This window comes from Macaca fascicularis, chromosome 6 (assembly GCF_037993035.2).
Source record: "Macaca fascicularis isolate 582-1 chromosome 6, T2T-MFA8v1.1".
Taxonomy (NCBI): domain Eukaryota; kingdom Metazoa; phylum Chordata; class Mammalia; order Primates; family Cercopithecidae; genus Macaca; species Macaca fascicularis.
In genome coordinates this window covers 185,036,961-185,058,762 of record NC_088380.1, presented here as the reverse complement: position 1 = coordinate 185,058,762, position 21,802 = coordinate 185,036,961, and the positions used below count along the sequence as shown (strand labels likewise).

Here is a 21,802-nt window from a genome sequence, read left to right as displayed (position 1 = left end):
TATTTTTGTTCCTCCCCCTCCCTTCTTCCCTAATTAATTGTATAAAGTTTATAGGGATGGTTTCAACACTTGTTAATATGCCTCAAAAGATGGCTCTGTGAACCCGGCTCAGGAAATACTCAACAGGCCAAGGGAGGGAGAGAGCAAAGCCTCAAATTCACAGATGGCAGAGCCGGCGGCACCATCCAGGGTCCTGCTGCCAGCCTCTTGGAAGGCCACACACGGGTCATTCCCAGCACTGCCCCCCAGGGCCAGGGCAAACCCTAATCCAGTGTCTGCTTGCCTGTGGGGCCTCGCGTCTTGCATTGGTCTGGGAAACAGAGGCCACTGACCTGGGACCCAACTTGAACTTGTTGTTTGAGAGGAGAATGGCATGACCTGCATTTCACAAATGAGGAAACTGAGGATCGGGGACATTCCGGTCCCTGAGCAAGGCAAGGGACCGAGGCAGCACCAGGGCCGGGGGAGGGCTGCCCACCCGGGGTCCCAGGCCAGCTGGCCGCCTGGCCTCCTGCTCACGTGCAGCCCAGAGCTTTGTTTGTTTCTCACACATCCGGAAACATCCCGGAGCCCAGCTGATCTCCACGGGGAAAGAGTGATTTAAAGCAGAACCAAGGCTTGTGAACAGCTGTGGGGTTTCTCGGAGGGCAGAAGGCGTTGAAAACCTCTGGTGGATTCAAGGGCTTTGATCAGGCAGGGGAGCGAGCTGGACGGTCATGAGCATCTCCAGGCACAGTGTGGTGACATCCATAGATGAGGAACCTGAGGCTCGGAAGAGGGATTTGAACCGGGCCCTGCAAGGCTGAGCCCTGGCCTTTGCTCCGTGAGCTGCTGGTAAACCTCCCCAAGCTACTTTCTTTCCCCACTCCTTCTGTAAGAGATGCTGGGAGAGGAACAGGGCAGCTGATGACTGGTGCCCTATTGTCTGGGGCAGGGGAGGGCTGCCTGGATAGGAGAGACCCCCCCCCCCACCACCCAAGGCACGCCCCTGCCCAGTCTGGGGCTCTGCCCTTCCAGACTACCCAGCTGCTCAGAAATGCCCTCATTCTGCTCAGAAGGACTTGCCTTGGGCTTGGATACTTGCACACTTGCCCTGCCATGCCTTTGTCCAGCCTGACCACGCCCCCCACCCCACGCGTTCCGTGGCTCCATTCAGACCAGCCCAGGCCCTTCCCTGAGGCGCTTGTCCTCCTCTCTAGAGCACCCAGAGCCGGGCTCGGCCCCCGCTGCACCAGTAGAAACACCTGGTTTGTGGATGGTCTGCACAGCCTCACGCCTCAGTTGCTTTGCTGTGGCTCAGCCAGGCACTGAGTCCATTAAGGCTGAGTCCACTGAGCCCATTTCGGGGGTGGAAGGAGCACTGAAAGACCAGCAAAGTAAAATGACGGCTCCGACAGCCCTTCGGGAAAGAAACCTGTTCCGCAGAGTGTAACCCAGTGTTTCTCAAACTTACTCAGCCATGGAATCCCTGTCTCCAGGCAAGCCTGCAGGGCAGTGTGCTGTGGGGCACCAGTTTGGGAAAGGCATTCTGTAGGGTAACTGCGGACAGGGTCCATCCCCTGGAGGTTCACAGCCCAGGGTCCCCCGGCCCAGAGGGCAGGCCCCACTTCCCCAGGACGGGAGGGAAGGTGAGAATCACATCCCCAAGCCAGGCAGGTGCATCTGACTCCAAAGCCAGGCTGCTCCTTCCCTGCCTACCTCAGAGTCCCTTCTTCAGTGACCGCACCCACCCAGCAGCTTCTCCAAGGTCAGCCACTGCCCCTCACAGAGAGCTCGGGGGCCTGGGGGCGGCTTTGTTGCCCACGTGTCATCCTGGCTGTGGGTCGGCTCTGTCCCGGGGGCTGGCCCAGCCCGGTCTGCTCTGTCAGTTCTCACACAGGGAGCTTTGGTGCCGCTGCAGGCACTGGCTCGGCTTCCGGGAATTGGAATTGGCTTCCCTTCAGTCCTCGGTGGGGGCTCCCAAGAGCACTGCGAACACCCATCGCTCTGCCTCTATTGGGAAGCTAGAAACTGAATTCACCCATAAAAACTCCCAGGGCTCTGATCACACATACAGGCAGGGCCTTTGATGTGAAAATTGGTTTTCTGTCACAGACGGGGCTTCTCACACATCAGAAAGAAGCCTTGGGGACCAAGGCTGCACCATCAGTGACCCCCAGGAACAGTCCTAGGTTGGCAGAGGGCAGCGTCCAGCTCAGGAGGCAGGAGGCCTGCGGCCATAATAAGGTCCAGTCGGTGGACACTTCCAGAAACAGCTGGCAGCACTGAGATGCTCCCTCTGGGGTTGAGGCCAAGGGGACAGCCTGGGCTCCCTTCCACGGGCACTTCTAGAAAGGCAGAGCCCTGTGGTTGTGCGTGCTTCACATCCAGGGGACCGTGGGAGCAGGGAGGATTTCACAGAGGTATGCAAGGCCTGGAGCAGGAGAGAGTGGCCGGGAGGCCAGACAGGACCGCGGCAGGGGCCTGCAGTGCAGACAGGATGGAGACCCAGGGCCCAGACCCTTTCTAGCTGCATGGCCCTAGGCAAGGTCTTCCCCTCACTGGGCCTCAGTTTCCTTCTCTGTAAGAGGGGGATGAGGACACCTACCTTACCGGGTTGCTGTGTGATTGAGACCGAGTGGGGGCCATGAAGAGCTCCTTGAAGAGACCCAGGAAGGACTGGCGCCCACGTGTGTGGGGTCGGGCCCAGGGGAGAAGTCCAGGGTGGGGATGCGTAGTGGGACGTGACCCTGAGGATACCCGGCAGGGCCTGGGTCAGGGGATAGGGGGACAAGGGGCAGGGCCCAATTTAGTGTACTACCGAGGGCAGAAGGCCTGGGGGTGTGGACCCCGGGATCAGGACAGCTGGAAACTGGCAAGAGGACACTGTCCAGGTAGGGCAGCTCCTGGGAGGCTCATGGCAAGGAGTAGAACTACGCCTGTGATGGGGGCTGAGGCCCTGACCTGGGGCCCCCAGGGCCTGAGCCCCCAAGACTTTGGAATGCCCCCACTCCCTCTCCCCTGGGACTCCCCTGGGACTCCAGGCCATCACTCTGATGGCCAAACCCTCGGTGACCATGAGACTGGTGGCCAGAAGCACTTAGACACCAATTTTTAAGAACTGCCTAGTTTCCTACTGCCAGCAAGGCCCTGGCCGCGAGCCCCACATGGAGTGGCCACTCACACCATCTGGGAATGGGCAGATGGGCCATCTCCACACGAGGCTGTCTGGAGGTTGAGCCAGAGAAGCCAGCAGCTTACCTCCTACCTGGCAGGCACGGGGCCAGCTCCCAGCTGTGTCCAGAACCAGAGACCAGGAAAGTCTTCCCAGAGCAGGAGGCTGTCCCGGGGGATGAGCTGCCTGCTGCCAGGTGCAGACGCGGGGAAGGCACTCCAGGCAAAGGGAACAGAGAGCCGAGGGATAAAGACAGAAAGGAAGCCAGAGAGCTCGGGGACGGACAGGAGCACAGAGTGACCAGATGGCTGAAGCTGGCCTTAGCCACAGAGGACCCTGATGCTGGGCCCGGGAGTCCGTCCTCAGCCAGTGGAAGTCCAGAGAGGCAGGGACAAACTGAGCAGGGGCCACAGGTCAGGGGCCGACGAGAGCCCCTCTGCTCCTCCACCGCCTACAGGGTCCCCCATCCCGCTTTGGCCAGGCTGCTCTCTTGCCTACGGTGCCCTCCCCCTCACACACGCACTTGTTAGGTCCAAATACCCCAACGTTACTGTCCCCACAATGCGTCTTCCCGGCTAGGGGTTGGCAGAGCCTCCACCTCTCCTCCCCTTTCTACTACGCAGTGCATGCATTTGCGGCATTATCATTCTTGCCGTACTTCCTTGGTTTGACTTTGCACGTTTTCCCGGGCACATGCTGCCTGCCAGGCCCCATCCAATAACAGAGGCACAGGGATTAGACCCTTTTCCTGACTGTACAGAGGAAGAATTGTGTAGACCCCACATTAACAATAGGTCATGTCACATGTGACAGAATATATGTGGTGGGAACAGGGACAGATGGCCTGACTCTGGGAAGGAGAAAACCCTAGAAGCCTTCCTGGAAGAGGAGGTAACTGAGCTGAAGATGGACAAAGAAGGGAAGGATGGCAGTGTGTGCAAAGGTTCAGAAGTGTGGAGCTGTGTGCGTCGTTGCCGCAGCCAACAGTGAAGTGTATGTGGGGGTGAGGGGACTGTGGTGAGGAGGAAGAGGGGGCTGACAGAGACCAGGCATCCCTGGTCCCAGAGTCCCTGCCAGCTGGATTCCTCCCCACTCCCACACAAAAGGGAGCTGGGCGAGGCTTTGTTAAGTGGGTGGTAGGTGGACAGGGGCAGGGGTGTCCGGCACGGGCTGCTGTGCAGCTGGTCCTCTGCAGACTCTGCAGGGGGCCTGGAGGTCACTGAGTGCCCCCACTGTCTGGACCCACCCTGGTGATTTGGCTTTTCTCTGGCTTTATTTTGTCTGCAAAGGCTGCAGCAATGTGGGAAGTTCAAAGAGCCTTCAAGACTGCCAGTCACAAATGACAGGAACTCAATTCAAGCTGAATTAACGAAGGCAAAACAAAAGTATTGATTAGCTCTCAAACTGGTGTGTACAGGGGCAGTTTCAGCTTCAGGCCCTCGACCCTGTCTTTCTCTCTGTCTCTCAGCTCTGCCTTCCTCCCTGTTGGCTTATTCTCAAGCCGTGTGGTGGTCCCTGGGAGCTCCAGGCTTAGCCCCATCAGAAGAAAAGAGCCCTTTTCCCCTAAAGCCCCACCATTAAGTCCCAGGCAGGATGCTCATGGCTCGCCTTGGATCCCAGGCTCGTCACTGACCCCGTCACCCTGGCGGAGGGAATGTGGTCACGTGCCCACCCCAGCAGCCCACCCAGACCCCATGGGTTGAGATGGGGGGTGGTCTTTAGAGAAGAACTGGGCTCTCTTGTCAGAGGAGGGATTTCGGGCAGCAGACCACACACAGATGCCTTCCCCTCCCTCGGCCCCAGGCCGCATGGACTGAACCCAGACCTGGGGCTCCCATAGGCTTTGTTTTTTCATCGCTGAATAATGCACCTGGGTCATAAGACGTGGAGGAAGTGCCATCCCCGTGTGTAACCTGTGTTCTCTCTCTTGTTTTCCAGGGACCCCTGGGTTTGGATGGCAAGCCCGTAAGTGATGACAGGGCAATTCCAGGGTGTCCTGGGCTGGGGCTGCCACTGTGGGGCTGGGAGTGACCACCAGGCACTGGAGGGAAGCAGCCACTGGAACTTGGTTCAGCAGTGAGAGAAGCCTTTGGGTGTCAGACTTGAGTTCAAATCTAGCTCCACTACCTGCTGACGGTGACCAGGGGAGGCCTCCTCACCTCCCAAGCCTGAGGTTTCTTGTCTGTCAAGTGGGCACACGTACCCCTCCTCTCCTAGGGATGCTGCAGACCTATGGAGAACTGTGGGCAGCACAGTCCCTGGGGTCTAGTCAGCCCTCAAAGCATGCGAGCCCCTCGCAGCAGACACAGGCACAGTGTCCTCGCTACATTCTCAAGACTGCCCTGGTGGGCATCAAGCTGAGTTCTCAACATCTGGGCCAGGAGCCTGTGGTCACAGGCAGTCCTCAGCAGAAACATGCAGGGAGACATGAGCACAATAAATAAGTAATTTGAGGTGGATGGATGGATGGGCGGGTGGGTAGATGTATAGATAGATGCATAGATGGATGGATGATGACTGGATAGATGGATGGATGGATTGGTGGGTGGTTGGATGGATAGTGGATGAATGGGTGGATGGGTAGGTGGGTGGGTGGATGGGTACGTGGGTGGGTGGGTGGATGGGTGGATGGATGGATGGATGGATTGGTGGGTGGATGGATGGATGGATGGATGGATTGGTGGGTGGTTGAATGGATAGTGGATGAATGGGTGGGTGGGTGGGTGGATGGATGGATGGATGGATTGGTGGGTGGTTGGATGGATAGTGGATAAATGGGTGGATGGGTAGGTGGGTGGGTGAATGGGTGGATGGATGGATGGGTGGATGGATGAATGGATTGGTGAGTGGATGGGTGGATGGATGGGTGGATGGATGAATAGATTGGTGAGTGGATGGGTGGATGGATGGATGGGTGGATGGATGAATGGATTGGTGAGTGGATGGGTGGATGGGTGGGTGGATAGATGGATGGGTGGATGGATGGATGGATGGGTGAGTGGATGGGTGGATGGGTGGGTGGATGGGTAGATGGGTGGATGGATGGATGGATGGGTGAGTGGATGGGTGGGTGGATGGGTGGATGGATGGATTGGTGGGGGAATGGGTGGATGGATGGATGAATGGATTGGTGGGTGGATGGGTGGATGGATAGATGGGTGGATGGATGAATGGATTGGTGAGTGGATGGGTGGATGGGTGGGTGGATGGATGGATGGGTGGATGGATGGATGGGTGGGTGGGTGGGTGGGTGGATGGATGGATGGATGGATGGATGGATGGATGGATGGATGGATGGGTGGATGGAGGGATGGAGGGATGGAGGGATGGATGGATGGATGGATGGATGGATGGGTGGATGGATGGATGGATGGATGGATGACTCATACAGGGATGGACAGATGGAGCCCATACTCCAAGGAGCTGCTACCATTAAAGAAGAGAATGCTTTTTTTTTGTGTGTGTGTGTGTGAAGAAATAAGAAAGAAAAAAGAAGAAAATGCCTCTGGAGAGAGCATCTCTCTACTGCCTGCTTCTCAGATTCCAGAAAGATGGCTTGGGGGCAGTGGCCTCCCACTGACAGCAACAGGAGCTGAGCAGTGGGGGACTGTGTGTGCTCTCTGGGAGGAGTGACCAGTGCATGTGCCCCTTTCTCTGCTATGAGGATGCCAGTGGGCCCTTGCTGGTCACCCCCAAGTCCCCCATATCCCTCATGCTGAGGACCGAGGTGTGGAGCTTCCTTGGGCCAGCCAGGGCAGCTGTCACTGATGCTGACAGCTCGTGTGTAATTTTCCACTCAGCCGCCCAAAGTTCTGCTCAGCATCACGGGCCCTTCTGCCCTCAGAGGTACAGGGAAGCCAGAAGGGGAGCCAGCCTAGGCCCCTCACTCAGGCCTGTTCTTTCTCCACTTTCCTTCTCCAGGGACTTCCAGGCCCGAAAGGGGAAAAGGTAAGTGAAACCGGAGGCTGTGCAGATGCGAAGAATCCCAGAAACCTCCCTCCGAACCCCGTTCCAGGGTGCCCTCGAGCACCTCACAGCCCCTCCTAGAGCCTCAGTTTCCCCATCTGTAGAGTGGGAATCACCGTGCCTACCTTCTAAAAGGGTTACAAGGCTTACACTTGACAATACGGAGAGTTGAGTCTGAGTTCTCCTGGGACCAAAGCATAACCAAACTCGGAGGCCCAGTGTTCCCAGAATGACGAGTGTCCAAAGGACTTCTTGGTGAAGGGGCGGTGCCAGGAGGGCTGGGGGATTGAACCATGACTGTTAATGGTATTCTCTGTGGGGAGGGCACCCCTCAGGAAGACATGGCGGAGAGCTCTCTCTGCGGCCCCCTGGGAGGAAGGCTTCCCTGGCATCAGGCACTAAAGCCCCCTAGAAACCAGGGACCAAGTGCTTCAGAAGGGGACAGAAGAGATCTGTGTTACCCACGGTAAAATCAGGGGAGGGGTCAGAGCAGGCCTAGATGTGCCAGGGCCAGCTGGGTGCTCCCACAGCTGGACCACGTCCACCCCCGACACGGAGTTTGGAAATGGGAGGTGAGAGCTGCAGATGAGCCCTGCTGCGTGTGACTCGGCGGCTCAGGCCAGGGCAGGCAGGGTTCCCACCCAACCACCAGGGCTGAGGGAGCCGTGGGGAGGCCTGGGAGCTGGTGTTCAGAACCTCGGCTTTGCATTCCAGCTCCACCACCAACTGTGTGGCTTTGGCCAAGTTGCCGGGCTCTGTGGGCCTCAGTTTCCCCATCTGTAAATGAAGACCAATCTCACCGAGTCACAGGAGGGATTGCATGAGGTCATGGTCTCAATGTTCTTGCCAATGATGAGAGACTAGTGCGGTTGGTGGGTGGCCTGATTACCTTCCCGCTGGCCTTGGCTGATGCCACCACGTCATAGAAGTGATTCCATCGGGGCTGTGAAACCAGAGAGAACTGGTGTCTTGGTGTCTATTGCTGCTTAATGCACTGCCCCAAAACTTGGTGGTGTAAAGCAGCATTTACTCATTAGCATCCCTTCCAGAGGACACAGTGGGAGGGGCTGTCTCTGCTCCACAATATCCGGGGCCTCGAATGGCTGGGGCTGCCCTGAGATAAGGGAACACCTGCCTTCAAGCCCTGGATCCGCTAGCTGTGTGACCTTGAGCAGGTTAAGTGGCCTCACTGTGTTTGCTTCCTCATTGGAAATGGAAATAAAAATAGAGCCTGCCTGCTATTTTTGTTAGAATTAAGTCATACCATGTCTATGAAGCACTGGGCACAGATGCTGGATGGGAAATGGGAAGAAATGATGAAAGCAATGGTGATACCTCTCCATGTCTTTTGTTCCTAGGGTGCACCAGGAGACTTTGGCCCCCGGGTAAGAACCAGGCATGACCTCCCTCACTGCCCATATGGTTTGTTTGACTTAATAATTAGGCATAACTGGCGCTGCTTCTGGGTCCTGGCTCCCTGCAGCTCATCACAGAAAGGCCAAGAGGCCCCTTCCCCACCCATAGCACCGGTGGAAGCCCCCAGGGACCTGGGTTGTGGGGCTGCCACCTCTTGCACAGGTGGGTGTCTCTGGAAGATGTCCAGGTCTCCATACTTACCACTGTGGATGCCGGACAGTGGGGCTGGCACGTGACCCAGACTGGAGACTGAGGACAGCTGGCACCCCAAAAAGAGGGAAGGCTCTGGGGTCAGCAGAACTGAGCTCAAAGCTCAGCTCTGCCACCTGCCAGCTGAGTGACCCTGATCAAGTCACTTTGCTCCCTGAGACTCCGTTTCTTCAACTGTGAACGGGAGGACAGCCCCCACCCCAAGAGGTTGTCGTGGCAGTTAAAAGGTAGTGGGAGCGGCAGTGTAGAGCGGGGCTGCAGCTTGTGGTCAGGGCTGGCCCGGCGCCTGCGCCGTACCTCTGCGGCCCTGAGCTGTGAGCAGGAGCAAGGAAGGGGGCTGGCCAGGCCAAGCCCCACAGACACAGCTGCTCTGTGCCAGCCACATAAAGCTGGTGAGATTGCTCTGCAGTCAAAGAAAGGGTCTCGTGCTGAGTTTTAGCTGCTGAGAAAAATCCTTCTGCTTGCTTCCTGATGGGTGTGTGGAGCTGATAATCCAAAGCGGATGCCCTCTCTTCAACAGACTAGAAGTCCTGAGGCCCAGAGGTCATGGAAGAGGGGATCTCCTCCCAAGCCCCCAGCCCTCTTCATGGATACCTTCCCTATGTTCCCAGTGTCCCAGTCATCGGGAACATCACCCCCCAACACACACACACACACACACACACACACACACACACACACACACACACAGTTTAGTGGCTTAATGGCCGGGCACAGTGGCTCGTGCCTGTAATCCTAGCACTTTGGGAGGTCGAGGCAGGTGGATCACTTGAGGTCAGGAGTTCGGGACCAGCCTAACCAACATGGTGAAACCCTGTCTCTAGTAAAAATACAAAAATTAGCAGGGTGTGGAGGTAGGCGCCTGTGGTCCCAGCTACTCGGGAGGCTGAGGCAAGGGAATGGTTTGAACCTGGGAGGCAGAGGTTGCAGTGAGACGAGGTGGCACCAGAGCGCTCCAGCCTGGGCAACAGAGCGAGACTGTCTCCAAAAAAAATTTTTAAATAGTGGCTTAAGACTCCAATTGCCATTCTCTCTCATGGCCCCTGAGTTAGGGTTAGGCTGTCTTGGGAGGTTGTCGGCAGCCAGGCCGGGAGCCCGTCCCGTGGCCGCGGGTGACGTGGATGCTGGTGGGCATTCCACTGGTGAGCGGCCCTCCCTGGAGAAGGAGTCTGCACACTGATCACCTACTCGCCTTTCTCTGGGCTTGGTGAAGTGGCTTTGCCTCCAGGTTTCAAAAAGCCTTGTGGTTTTTCAAATCACCTTCCTGCCTTTCTGACCACACGACCTGTCTGCTGACTAGATGGTTTTCCCACGGCTCAATCCGGGCTTTATGAGTAGAGACCATCACCTGTACAATCGCCGGATCCTCAAGGTAGACTGCCTGAGTGGGGGCCTGGGCCTGATGACTTGCTGTGTTACCCCCAACTCACCCCACGTTTGCAGGGTTAGACCTCAGCCATCCTACCCTGAGGGAGGAGCAGGCGGGCTGGCCGGGAAAGAGCCTAAGAATCTCTCCCAGGACCGGCTCCAGTGTCAGGCCCATTTTCTGTCTTAATAAGTAGAGTCCAGGCCAGTAGTTCCCAGCCTGAGGGCCTTTATAAAAGGAACAGCAGGGAGCTAAAGGGGTATCTTCAAATTCTTCCTGATTCAGTGCAAATTAAAACAGGAATTACCTGTCACCATCACCACCCATGCCTGGTGACCTAACCAAGCTGTCAGTTTTCTTCCCTTTTGTCTGGAGCTGTAACATTTTGATCAGGACCCTGGCCATGCCAGACCAAGAAGAAGACCTGAGTGGCGGGTGTTGAGAACTTCTGCTGATTTTTTTAATTGGGAAAGCAAGTGAATTTGTGTTAAGTGCAGTTTGCTAGAGAGGTGAACTATTTCAGATCAGGGAACATCTGTGGATGAAAAGAAGTGTCTCAAAGGGACCTCTTGCCTTGGCAGTGAGAGGAGGTTCTACCTTCCCTAGCTCTGTAACCCTGGGCAACTGACCCTCTGACCCCCAACCCCAGCCATTCCATCTGTAAAGTGGGACAATAACAGTGCCCTGGCCAACTCATCGCAAAGGTTGAATAAGATCATGTTCGACCAGGTGTGGTGGCTCATGCCTGTAATCCCAGCACTTTGGGAGGCCAAGGCGGGCAGATCACTTCAGGTCAGGAGTTCGAAACCAGCCTGGCCAACATGGTGAAACTCCGTCTGAACTAAAAATACAAATAATAATAATAATAGTAATCCCACCTACTCGGGAAGCTGAGGCAGGAGAATCGCTTGAACCTGGGAGGTGGAGGTTGCAGTGAGCCAAGATTGTGCCACTGCACTCCAGCCTGGGCAACAGAGCTAGAGACTCTGTCTCAAAAAAAAAAAAAATCATCTTCAGGATATCCTTGCTAGCTCAGTGCTATGTCTTCCTTTCTTTGTTACAAGAAGGTTGAGGGCCACTGGCACCATGACATGGGTGTACTCCATTCCTGTGGCTCCACCCTGTGCCAGTGCAGGGTGGGCCCTGCTGGGGCAGTGGGTAGGTGCCAGTCACAGTGGTCTTCCTTCCTCTCGGGTTGGGCTGTGAGGTGGGGCTCTGGCTGCCTGAGGTCTGACCCAGTGCTAACATCAAGTTCTAAAGTTGGGGATTTAGTGCTGCATGAGAGAAACTGTGTGGCCCTTCATCATCCTTTTTTTTTAACTTTTATTTTGAGATAATTGTAGATTTACATGTAATTGTAGTAAATAACATCTGTGTACCCTTCATCCAGTCTCCCCCAGTGGTGACATCTTGCATCTCTGAGTACAATCTCACAACAGGAAATTGGCATTGATACAATCCACCAACCTTATTCAGATGCCCCCAGCTGTACACACACTTGTTTGCGTGTTTAGTTCTGTGCAGTTTTAACACACTTGTAGATCTGTGTAAAGCACACAAAGGTCCCTCATGCTGTTCTTTTGTAGTTACAATCACCTTCATCCCCCCATCCCTAATGCCTGGCAACCAGTATGGGTTCTCCATCTCTATAACGTTGCCATTTCAAGAGTGTTACATAGATACAACCACACCGTATTAAGCTTTTGAGATGGACTGTTTCACTCAGCGTAATTCTCCTGAGATGCATCTGAGGTGTTGCATGTGTCATGGCCTGTTCCTCTGGGTTGATTGCTGAGTTGTGTTCCATGACGTGGATGTACCCCAGCTCCTTAACCTTCCACCTACTGAAGGACTTTTGGATTGGTTTCCAGTTTGGGGCTGTTACTAACCAAGCAGCTGTGAACAAGGATAAATGCCCAAGAGTGCACCTCCGTACTTCAAATGAAGCGAGAGTTGACCAGAAAAAAAAAAAAAAAAAGGTCCTCCAGGAAAGTCCTTCAGGAGATACTCAGGCCCCACTCTAGAGAGAGGAAGGGGCAGCTGGACACACGTGTTTCCCCCCACATGCAGCATGTGCCATCTCTCTCCTAAACACTGGATCTGGGCTTCAGGTGCTGAAGAGCTGGCACATTCCTTGGCATGTAAAAGGTCCCGTAGGGCCTCTGACACCAAAGTATGGGGATCTGTTCGGTCGTGCAGTCCCCAGTAAGTGGCAAGAGGCCCAGTCACAAAGCCCTCCCCTTTGAGCCTGCCCCAAGGGCTGGGAAAGGGGATGGCATGGGGCTGCCCATCTGAGGGTTTCTCTCTGGAGGCTGGACCCCCTCCCGCTCAGAGTCATGCCAAGCCCCATCTCTTTCAGGGAGACCAAGGACAAGATGGAGCTGCTGGGCCTCCGGGGCCCCCTGGACCTCCTGGGGCCCGGGGCCCTCCTGGCGACACCGGGAAAGATGGCCCCAGGGGAGCACAAGGCCCAGTGGTAAGAGAGGGCCTGGAGTTTGGCCACCCAGAACTTGACCAAAACCCCAAATCCGGATTCCAGAGCCAGCCCCATCCCCATCCCCGTCTCTAGTGCAGACCCCACGCCAGCCTTAACCCCAATCCACACACTGAACCTGGGCCCAAACTTAACTCCAACCAAGATCCAACCCCAATTCAGATCCTGACCCTGACCCTGACCCCAGACCCAAACCCAACCCTAACCTCAACCCAGACCCTTATCCCATTCGAACCTTAAATCTAACACTAACTGGGTCTCTGATCCCAATCAAGACCTTGACCTCAAACTCATTCCCAAATCCTGGTCTACACCCCCAATTCAGACCCTAACTCTGACCCTTCCAGACTCTGACGCTGACCAAACCAACTCTAACCTCAGATAGACCCAGACACCCTAAGTTGACCTTAGTTGCAATACCAGTCCCAATCCTGACTCAACCCTGAGCCTAAGACCCTCCTGGGGGCACTGTCTCTGCAGACCTTTATCAGCCCCTCCCCTCGCGCTCCCCAATATAATATCTCAGCCTCAGCTTTCCTCCCAAGCGTCTCCAAAGCCTGGAGGCCAGGCCCCATCCTACTACCCTTTCCCTAACCCAGAAACCCCAGGCTGTCCTTCCCTCCAGTGTGGAGGCCACACCACCACCAGACTGCCACCAGGGTCCCCCCCAGTCAGATGGATCCCCCACCAAACTGCCACCAGTTTCCCCCAGGACAGCTGCTCAGTTGGCTCATCCATTACTTGTCACGCCAGGCCAGTGGCTTCCCCAGCCTAACGTTCTCTTCTGTGGAGTGGGGACAGTGATACTCGCTCTTCAGGTTTGGCGAGGATGAAATGAGACAATGTACTTAGAGCCCCAGCCCAGGGTCTGGCCTGAGATTTGGGCTCAGTTCAGTGTGACGACCTGCATCCCTCACTGCTGTCCCCTCACACTTCCGCAGGGCCCCAAAGGAGAGCCTGGACAAGACGGCGAGATGGTCAGTATCCAGGGCATTCCAGAGGCCTGGGCTGGCAGGACTGTGGTTCCCAGACCTGGAAGCCCTTTTCCCACACACGCTGACAGCAGGGTCACGCGCCCGTGTGTGTGTGTGCACGCCTCTGCATGTACATGTCTGCATGTGTGTGCACCCCTGTGCACCTGCCCCTCCACCCACCCTGGGGAAACGGCCAGGCGAGACACCAGTCGGAGGGAATTCCAGCAGCTCCACATTCCTGTGTGGAGGCTGTGGTCCACTTGCCACCGCCTGAGCCCTAATGCAGAAGCTGTCCCAGGCTTGAGGAATCAGGCCTCGGGTGGGCAGCTCCAGCCTGCTTCCGACGGCAGCCCTGCCTCCTGGTCTCTGGGATGGGTGTCACCTTTTATAAAGCCAGGATGCTAAGAAGGACAGGCCCAGGATCAGCCTCCAGTATGACATTTAACACCTTCTCTTCTCTTGTTCCAGGGCCCGCAGGGACCCCCAGGGCCCAAGGTGAGTGTTCCTCATTCCCCATGCCCCTCCCCGGATCTGGCGGGATGGACTCACCCACCGCCACCTCCTTTCTCTTCCCCCCACCCCCAGCGAAGCCAAGGCAGTAGGGTCAGGAGACCAAACTCCCAGACCACGGAGAGTTACTGCACCTCTCTGGGCCTCAGTTTCCTCATCCATTAACTGGAGGCACAGTAACCCTTTCCTGCCTTTTTCACGCTGAGTTGCGAGAGTTGAATCATAAAACACATTAGCTTTCTGGTTTCAAATAAATTTCCCCTTTTTTTAAATTTTTTTATTATTTTGAGGCAGAGCCTCACTGTCATCCAGGCTGGAGTGCAGTGGCACGATCACAGCTCACTGCAACCTCCACCTTCTGGGTTCAAACAATTCTCCTGCCTCAGCCTCCTGAGTAGCTAGCTGGGTCTACAGGTGTGCGCCACCACACCATGATTATTTTTTATATTTTTAGGAGTGGCGGGGTTTCACCATGTTGGCCAGGCTAGTCTCGAACTCCTGACCTCAGGTTATCCGCCCACCTTGGCCTCCCAAAGTGCTGGGATCACAGGTGTGAGCTACCGCACCTGGCCCAAATAGATTTTGTTTTTACAACAGTTTTTGTTTCACAACAGAACTAAACAAAGTACAGAGTTTCCATATCCCCCTGCCCTGGCCCATGCCCCCGCTCCCCAGCTATGAGTACCCCCACTTGTTAGAGATGATTTGCCTGCATGGACAGATCAACATCACCCAGATGCCATTGTTCACATTAGGGTTCACTCTTGCTGGGGTACTCTCCGGATTTGGACAAATGTGTGTTGACAAGTGTCCACCACTGTGGTGTCATGGAGTATTTACCCTGCCCTAAACATTCTCTGTTCTCTGCCTGTTCATCCCTCATTCTCCCTAGCCCCAGCACCACTGATCCTTTTATTTTATTTTTTTATTTTATTTTATTTTTTATTTTTTTTGAGTTGAAGTCTCACTCTTGTTGCCCAGGCCGGAGTGCAATGGCACAATCTCGGCTCACTGCAACCTCTGCCTCCTGGTTTCAAGCAGTTCTCCTGCCTCAGCCTCTCAAGTAGCTGGGATTACAGGCGCGCCCCTCCACACCTGGCTAATTTTGTATTTTCAGCAGAGATGGGGTTCCACCATGTTGGTCAGGCTGGCCTTGAACTTCTGACCTCAGGTGATCCACCCACCTCAGCCTCCCAAAGTGCTGGGATTACAGGTGTGAGCCACCGTGCTCGGCCACTGATCTCTTTTCACTGTCTCCATAGTTTTGCCTTTCCCAGAGTGTCATCTAGCTAGAATCAGACTGTGTGTGGCCTTTTTGATTGGCCTGTTTTACTTAGTAATACACATTGACCTTTCATCCATGTCTTCTCATGGCTTGACAGCTCATTCCTTTTTAGCACTGACTGATAGTCCATGTCTGGGTTTATTATTTATTTAATGATAAGCCACAGTTTATTTATTTATGCACTCACCTACTGAAGGACATGTTGGCTACTTCCAGGTTTTGGCAATTTGGAGTAAAGCTGATGTCAGCATCCATGTGCAGGTTTTCATGTGGACATAGTTTTCCACGTGTTAGCGTGTCCAGCCCTCTGCAGATGTCAGCTCTTTCATTTTTGCCCTCTTTGGGGAGGATGTGAGTGGGGAGGAGGGCTCTGGTCCTCCCTGATGGAGACGGAGCCTCTGGCCTGAGGAGGAAGGATGGGAAAGCTGCTCAGCCAGTGCCTCGTCCTCCAAAACCCTCTGAGACGGCAGGAGTCACCTCCCCACTTTGAAGAACAGTGCCTTGCCAGGGTCGCTGAGCTTGGGAGTGAGTGGCTCAGAAGTGGAATTCAAGACTGTCCGCCCCAGCTCTCTGAAGCACTCAGGGGTCTCTGGGCTGGGCCGGGGCACGGGTCATCAGTGCCACTTCTACCTGAGGAACAAGAGGCCTGGGGTCTGGGCCACACTCCTGCGGCTCTCACCTTGCTCTTGACCCCCATTGCCTCCCCCAGGGTGAGCCTGGAGTACCCGGAAAGAAGGTGAGAGGGGCCGATGGAGGAGCATCCGGGTCAGTGTTGGGAAGTGGCTGGAGAGAAGGGCAAGGGCTGGGATGGAATGGGGATGGGGATGGGGACAGGATGGGGTGGGGTGGGAGCCAACCCACGGGGAAAGTGGCCCTGTCTTCCCCAGACCTGAGCCCTCACTGCGGGTGGCTGCCCTGTCCTCGCTCTCCGTGAGGCCAGAATTTATTTTATTCATTCATTTATTCACTCACTCATTCTTTCCCTTCCTCAAACACATCAAATTCATGCCCACTTCAGGGCCGAGCACACTAGTTCTCAAAGTGTGGCCCTGGGACCCACCCCAGACCCACTGAATCAGAGACTCTGGGATGGGGCCAGAGTCGGTTTGACCAGCCCCTGGTGCCACTGATGTGAGCTCAAGCTTAAAACCACTGAATGAGTGTTATCCTCTCCAGCCTCTTCTCCTGGGCCAGCCTCCTCCTTCACCTCATTCAGGTCTCAGCAAAACCCTCCCCCAAGGCCAGCAGGCGCACTGGCTCATACCTGCAATCCCAGCACTTTAGGGGGCCAAGACAGAAGGATCACTTGAGATCAGGACTTCAAGACCAGCCTGGCCAACATGGCAAAACTCCATCTCTACTAAAAATCCAAAAATAAATCAGCCAGGCGTGGTCACAGGCGGCTGTAGTCCCAGCTACTCTGGTGGCTAAGGCTGGAGAATCAGTTGAACCCAGGAAGCGAAGGTTGCAGTGACCCAAGATTGTACCACCGCACTCCAACCTGCTGGGTGACAGAGTGAGACTCGTCTCAAAAAAACAAAAAAAGACCACCCTGGACAATACACCAAGACCTCATCTCTACTAAAAATCAGAAAAACTAGTCAGGTGCAGTGGCATGCATCTGTTGTCCCAGCTACTTCGAAGGCTGAGGTGGGAGGATTGCTTAAGCCTGGTAGGTCGAGGCTGTAGTAAGCTATGGATTGTGCCACTGCACTCCAGCCTGGATAACAGAGCAAGACCCTGTCTCAAAAACCAAAAAATCAGGCCAGGCGCGGTGGCTCATGCCTATAATCCCAGCACTTTGGGAGGCCGAGCCGGGCAGATCACGAGGTCAGGAGATCGAGACCATCCTGGCTAACATGGTGAAACCCCATCTCTACTAAAAATACAAAAAACTAGCCGGGCGTGGTGGCCAGTGCCGGTAGTCCCAGCTACTCGGGAGGCCGAGACAGGAGAATGGCGTGAACCCAGGAGGCAGAGCTCGCAGTGAGCCGAGATTGTGCCACTGTACTCCAGCCTGGGCAACAGAGCGAGACTCCATCTTACAAAAAAAAAAAAAACTCTCCCATCTTCTAGGAGACCTTCCCTGGCCACCTGCTGCAACAAGCTCCCCCTGCAGTCCCTCTCCGCCTTGCCATCCTCCTCTCTTCTCAACACTACTCCACTTCCTGACATGGTGCCTAGAATTTATTTGCATGTGTGTGTGTGTGTGTGTGTGTGTGTGTGTGTGTGTATATGATAGGATTTCACTCTGTCACCCAAGCTGTGATGCAATGGCATGATCACAGCTCCCTGCAGCCTCAGGCAATTGTCCCACCTCAGCCTCTCAAATAGTTGGGACTACAGGCGTGTGCCACCATGCCTGGCTAATTTTTTATTTTCTGGTTTTTGTAGAGATGGAGTCTTGCTCTGTTGCCCGGGCTGGAGTGCAGTGGCTATTCACAGGTGCCATGATGGGGCACTACAGCCACAAACTCCTGGGCTCAAGCAGTCTTCCCGCCTTGACCCGCCAGAGTGCTGGAGTTAAGGCGTGAGCCACCGTGCCAGCCAACCTTGTATTTATTTGAACGTTTCTTTTCCCTTGGCCTCCTCTGACTCCACCTGAGCAGGGACCTCAGCTGCCTGGCCCACAGGGGGAATGAATGGATGAATGTACCCTCATCATCTGCCTATCCGTTCTCTCTGCAAATGCCAGCCCTGGGCTGGTGGGGTCAGGCGACACAGAGAGATGGATCTGACCCCACCTCTGCCCTGGAGGGGCAAGGAGGGTGGGGAGGAGCTGCCTGGTACCGTGTGCCAGTGCAGGTGGCAGGAGCAGACTGGTATACTGGGAAGCCCAGAGGAGGGAGGGGCCCACTGGCCACCCGAGGGTCTGACCGGCAAGCCCCAGGTGTCCTCTCCTCAGGGCGACGATGGGACACCAAGCCAGCCTGGACCACCAGGGCTCCCTGGACCACCAGGGCCCAAGGTGAGTATCGGCCCTGGCCCCACCACACAACAGGCCTAGCGTCTCACCCAGTCCATGTGTCTCCCTGACTCCCTCACGCCCTCGTTTCCATCTCAGGGGCCTCACTTCCTGCCGTGTCCCCAAGCCAAGAACTGGGTGTCATCCTCACGCCTCACTCCCCCAACCCCTCACAACAGCCACCAAATCCTGGCCAGCCAGTCTCCAAAGTGCCCCTTGAGCCCCTGAGCTGCCCCAAGTAAGTGCCAAGGCCCACACCAGAAGGTGGCAGCCGTGGTCCTGTGTCCCCTGGGCTAGCGAGAGCCCTGAGGTCCATCCACGCACACACCCCATGGACTCAGTAACAATTTGCCAGGAGGCCTAATCGCAAGGCTTGGGGCAGCCCCAAGGCACCTGCCACGTGCCCGCTCACACTTGCTTTCACTGCAACTGTTTCTATTTCAGGGCGAGCCAGGGAGCGAGGGGCCTCAGGGCGAGAGTGGCGTGGGTGGTGCCCCAGGACCAAAGGTGACGTGAGAACTTGCTGCTCTGGCACCTGTGGGCCCTGCTCAGACCTTCCCCCAGTCGAGAGTGGGAGACATGGTCTCAGCTCTCATTTGCCCTTTTAAGTGAGGAGTCCCAGGAGGACCTGGCCCAGGGGTCTCCTTCAGCACTGTTGGAGCTGGTGTGGGGGCAGCAGTGGTGAATCTGGACAAGTGGCAAGGCCTCCACTGGTGCCCAGCTCTGTGGCCAACTCACCATGCAGCCTCCAGCTCCGGGACAGCAGCGTCCCCACCTGTATACAAAGTGATGTCAGAGGAGGGTCTCGCAGGCCCCTCCGGGAGCCCCATTCCTGGAGTGCTCTCTCATACATTCGGCTGCGAAGGCTCCAGCACTTGGGACCTGGGCCCTCCTGGGAAGAGGGGACTGGGAGGCGTGGTTTGGCTTCACACCTGCACCGTGTGTCTCCACAGGGGGAGCCTGGCCACCGAGGCACGGACGGAGCTGCAGGGCCCCGGGTAAGCTGCCGCCTCTCAGGCAAGGCCTCAGGGATGAGATCTAGGGGCCCCATAGCTTCAGAAGCCCCTGTCCCCACAGAGACCCCAGAGGAGCAGTGGAGCTACAGGAACTGGGAGGATTTTACTTTTTAAACCAATGTATTTGTGATTTTTGAAAATTCATAGTACGTGCCTTTTTTGGGTAAAATGTTCAAATATGGAAGTATAAGAATAAGAGGCCCGACCCGTTATTATGAAGCCAGATCTCTCTCAGTCCCCTCCAGCGCGTGCCCATCTAAATTCCTTTCTCTATATATTCAGACACAGGTCCTCCGTTTGTCCTATGCCTGATCCTGCCGCAGCGGGCTGGGCCTTGCCTTTTCCCCACCCCACAGGGAGGTTTGTCCCTGCCACCAGGAGCACAGCGCCCCAGCCCGCCCCAGATCTTTTGTGACCAGCCCCTATCAACATACCTTACCTTTAGGGTGACGTCCAGGATCCTGGCCTCGGCTCTGCCTCCTCGTGCTCCGGGAGGCTGGTTTCTTCCTCCAAAAAAAATGATCTGAGCCCCTGCCTGGCTGTGCAGGTGGTGGGGAGCGGGAGAGGGTTGGATTAGGCAGCCAGTGAGCCAGGCTGTTCTGGGCAGGCTGTGACGGGACGGGGGAGGGCTGGCAAATGAGGCCCAGGCAGGGGTCTCCAGCCTGCACAAGGGATCGGCTCGGGCCTGAACCAAAGTGCTCCCCACCCTTCACCGTACCCCAAGCAAAGAGCAGCCTGGGTGGGGAGTGAGGCTCACGAGGGGAGGGCTGGCCAGCAGCCTTGCGTGCACGTTGAGTGTGCACGTTGGGTGTGCAGCATGGGCATGGGCACGCTTACGTGCACGTGTAACCAGGCGGGAATAGGCGTGTGGGTGCGCGGTGTGTGCAGCCTCTGCCAGAGGCTGGGAAATGGAGGCACAGGGGCCCGATCCGGCCTGCTCATGTTTTTGTGTTTTGGAGGGTTTGGGGCTTTTCTGTGTGTTGCGAACATTTAAAAATCTGAAGCGCGTCACATCAAAATCAGGCTTTCCATTTTCCCCCGAGGACTCGGGTCAGGCCTGAACGCCCACACGAAGGCAATTCCAGCCGCCCCTCAGACCAGGTGGAAGCAGGTCCCTCAGCAGGCCCCAGGGCCCGCCTCCCCTGCCCTCCCACGCTGGGATCCACACTGGGGAGGGGCATGCGTGTGGCCTGGGTGACAAGGCTCTTCCATTGCTTTGTCTCTGAGTGTGACGCAGGGACAGCTGCCACTTCACCCCCCGGCGTAGCTCTTCCCTGAAAGTCTTACTCTTCTTCCTGCCTCAGGGTGCCCCAGGCCTCAAGGGCGAGCAGGGAGACACAGTGGTGATCGACTATGATGGCAGGATCTTGGATGCCCTCAAGGTAGTGTTCCTGGCGGGACCAGGATGTGCCTTAGATATGATTTTCCTTAGGGAATAATCACTTCCTTTGTGATTAATGCTGCACTTTTTTACACAAGGGACTCGAGGCAGCTTAGCACAAAGACCCCAACCGTTCCTAGGTGTCCGATGTGGAAATCAGGGCTATGTCGAGACCCGCCTCAGAGAGCCCCTGTGAATGTGGCCCATGTGGACCGAGCTCCCCAGAGGCCAAGTCAAAAAGGGAAGCTCCTCGCTCAGGGGCAGGAGCCAGAGCATTTCCTGGGGTCTGTTCCCACCGGTGTCTCCTGGGACCTTCCCAGAGGACACTGGGTGGAAGGGACACTGGGTAGAGGGCCAGGTCTTCTAATGATGTCATGGAGAGGATGAGAGTGGCAAGCCCGGCCCCCGGAGTCTTGGGAGATGTGTGACCTCCGAGTCCAGTGGCTGGTAAACTTGGGACTTACCACCAGTGGAGAGAGGCACTGGGTGCCAGCAGCTCATGGGCACCCCAGAAGGGAAGTGGGTGAGGAAGGAGTGGTCGCCAGAGACCAGACCGGGAAGGGGGCCCTGGCCCCACCTGAGCATCATTTCCAGTTATGTCCCACAGGCTTTGGGGAAGTACAAGTTGGCAGTAGCTGTGGCACCCACCCCCAGGCATACGTGGTGTGGCATGGCGTGGTGTGGCATGGCGTGGCATGGCATGGCGTGGCAGGCAGGCACATGCATGGTGTGTCCCAGGCTGACCGAGCCTATGAGTGCAGGGAGTTGGGAGGTAGACTTTGTTTTGTTTTTATTTTTGTTTTTGTTTTTGTTTTTGTTTTTTTGTTTTTTTTTGTTTTGTTTTTTTTTTGAGGCGGAGTCTCGCTCTGCCGCCCAGGCTGGAGTGCAGTGGCGCGATCTCGGCTCACTGCAAGCTCCGCCTCCCGGGTTCCCGCCATTCTCCTGCCTCAGCCTCCCGAGTAGCTGGGACTACAGGCGCCGCCACCACGCCCGGCTAATTTTTTTGTATTTTTAGTGGAGACGGGGTTTCATTGTGTTAGCCAGGATGGTCTCGATCTCCTGACC

The 21,802-nt window shown here is 55.9% G+C and overlaps 1 protein-coding gene across 5 annotated transcripts in view; it reads left to right on the top strand.

Annotated features, from left to right (window-relative positions):
* The window catches only part of COL23A1 (collagen type XXIII alpha 1 chain), a 368,609-nt gene that overhangs the window by 330,310 nt on the left and 16,497 nt on the right, over window positions 1–21,802 (top strand). The window contains exons 6-16 of one of the 5 annotated variants that reach the window (XM_045394628.2): window positions 5,093–5,119; window positions 7,076–7,102; window positions 8,479–8,505; window positions 12,472–12,588; window positions 13,548–13,583; window positions 14,049–14,075; window positions 16,085–16,111; window positions 18,281–18,343; window positions 18,785–18,847; window positions 19,294–19,338; window positions 20,661–20,738. In XM_045394628.2, coding sequence (XP_045250563.2) covers window positions 5,093–5,119; window positions 7,076–7,102; window positions 8,479–8,505; window positions 12,472–12,588; window positions 13,548–13,583; window positions 14,049–14,075; window positions 16,085–16,111; window positions 18,281–18,343; window positions 18,785–18,847; window positions 19,294–19,338; window positions 20,661–20,738 — 537 coding nt within the window. Of the gene's footprint in view, window positions 1–5,092; window positions 5,120–7,075; window positions 7,103–8,478; window positions 8,506–12,471; window positions 12,589–13,547; window positions 13,584–14,048; window positions 14,076–16,084; window positions 16,112–17,910; window positions 18,344–18,784; window positions 18,848–19,293; window positions 19,339–20,660; window positions 20,739–21,802 lie in introns of those variants that run through there. The other 4 variants (XM_073994910.1, XM_073994912.1, XM_073994911.1 and 1 more) reach the window with 4 other exon arrangements.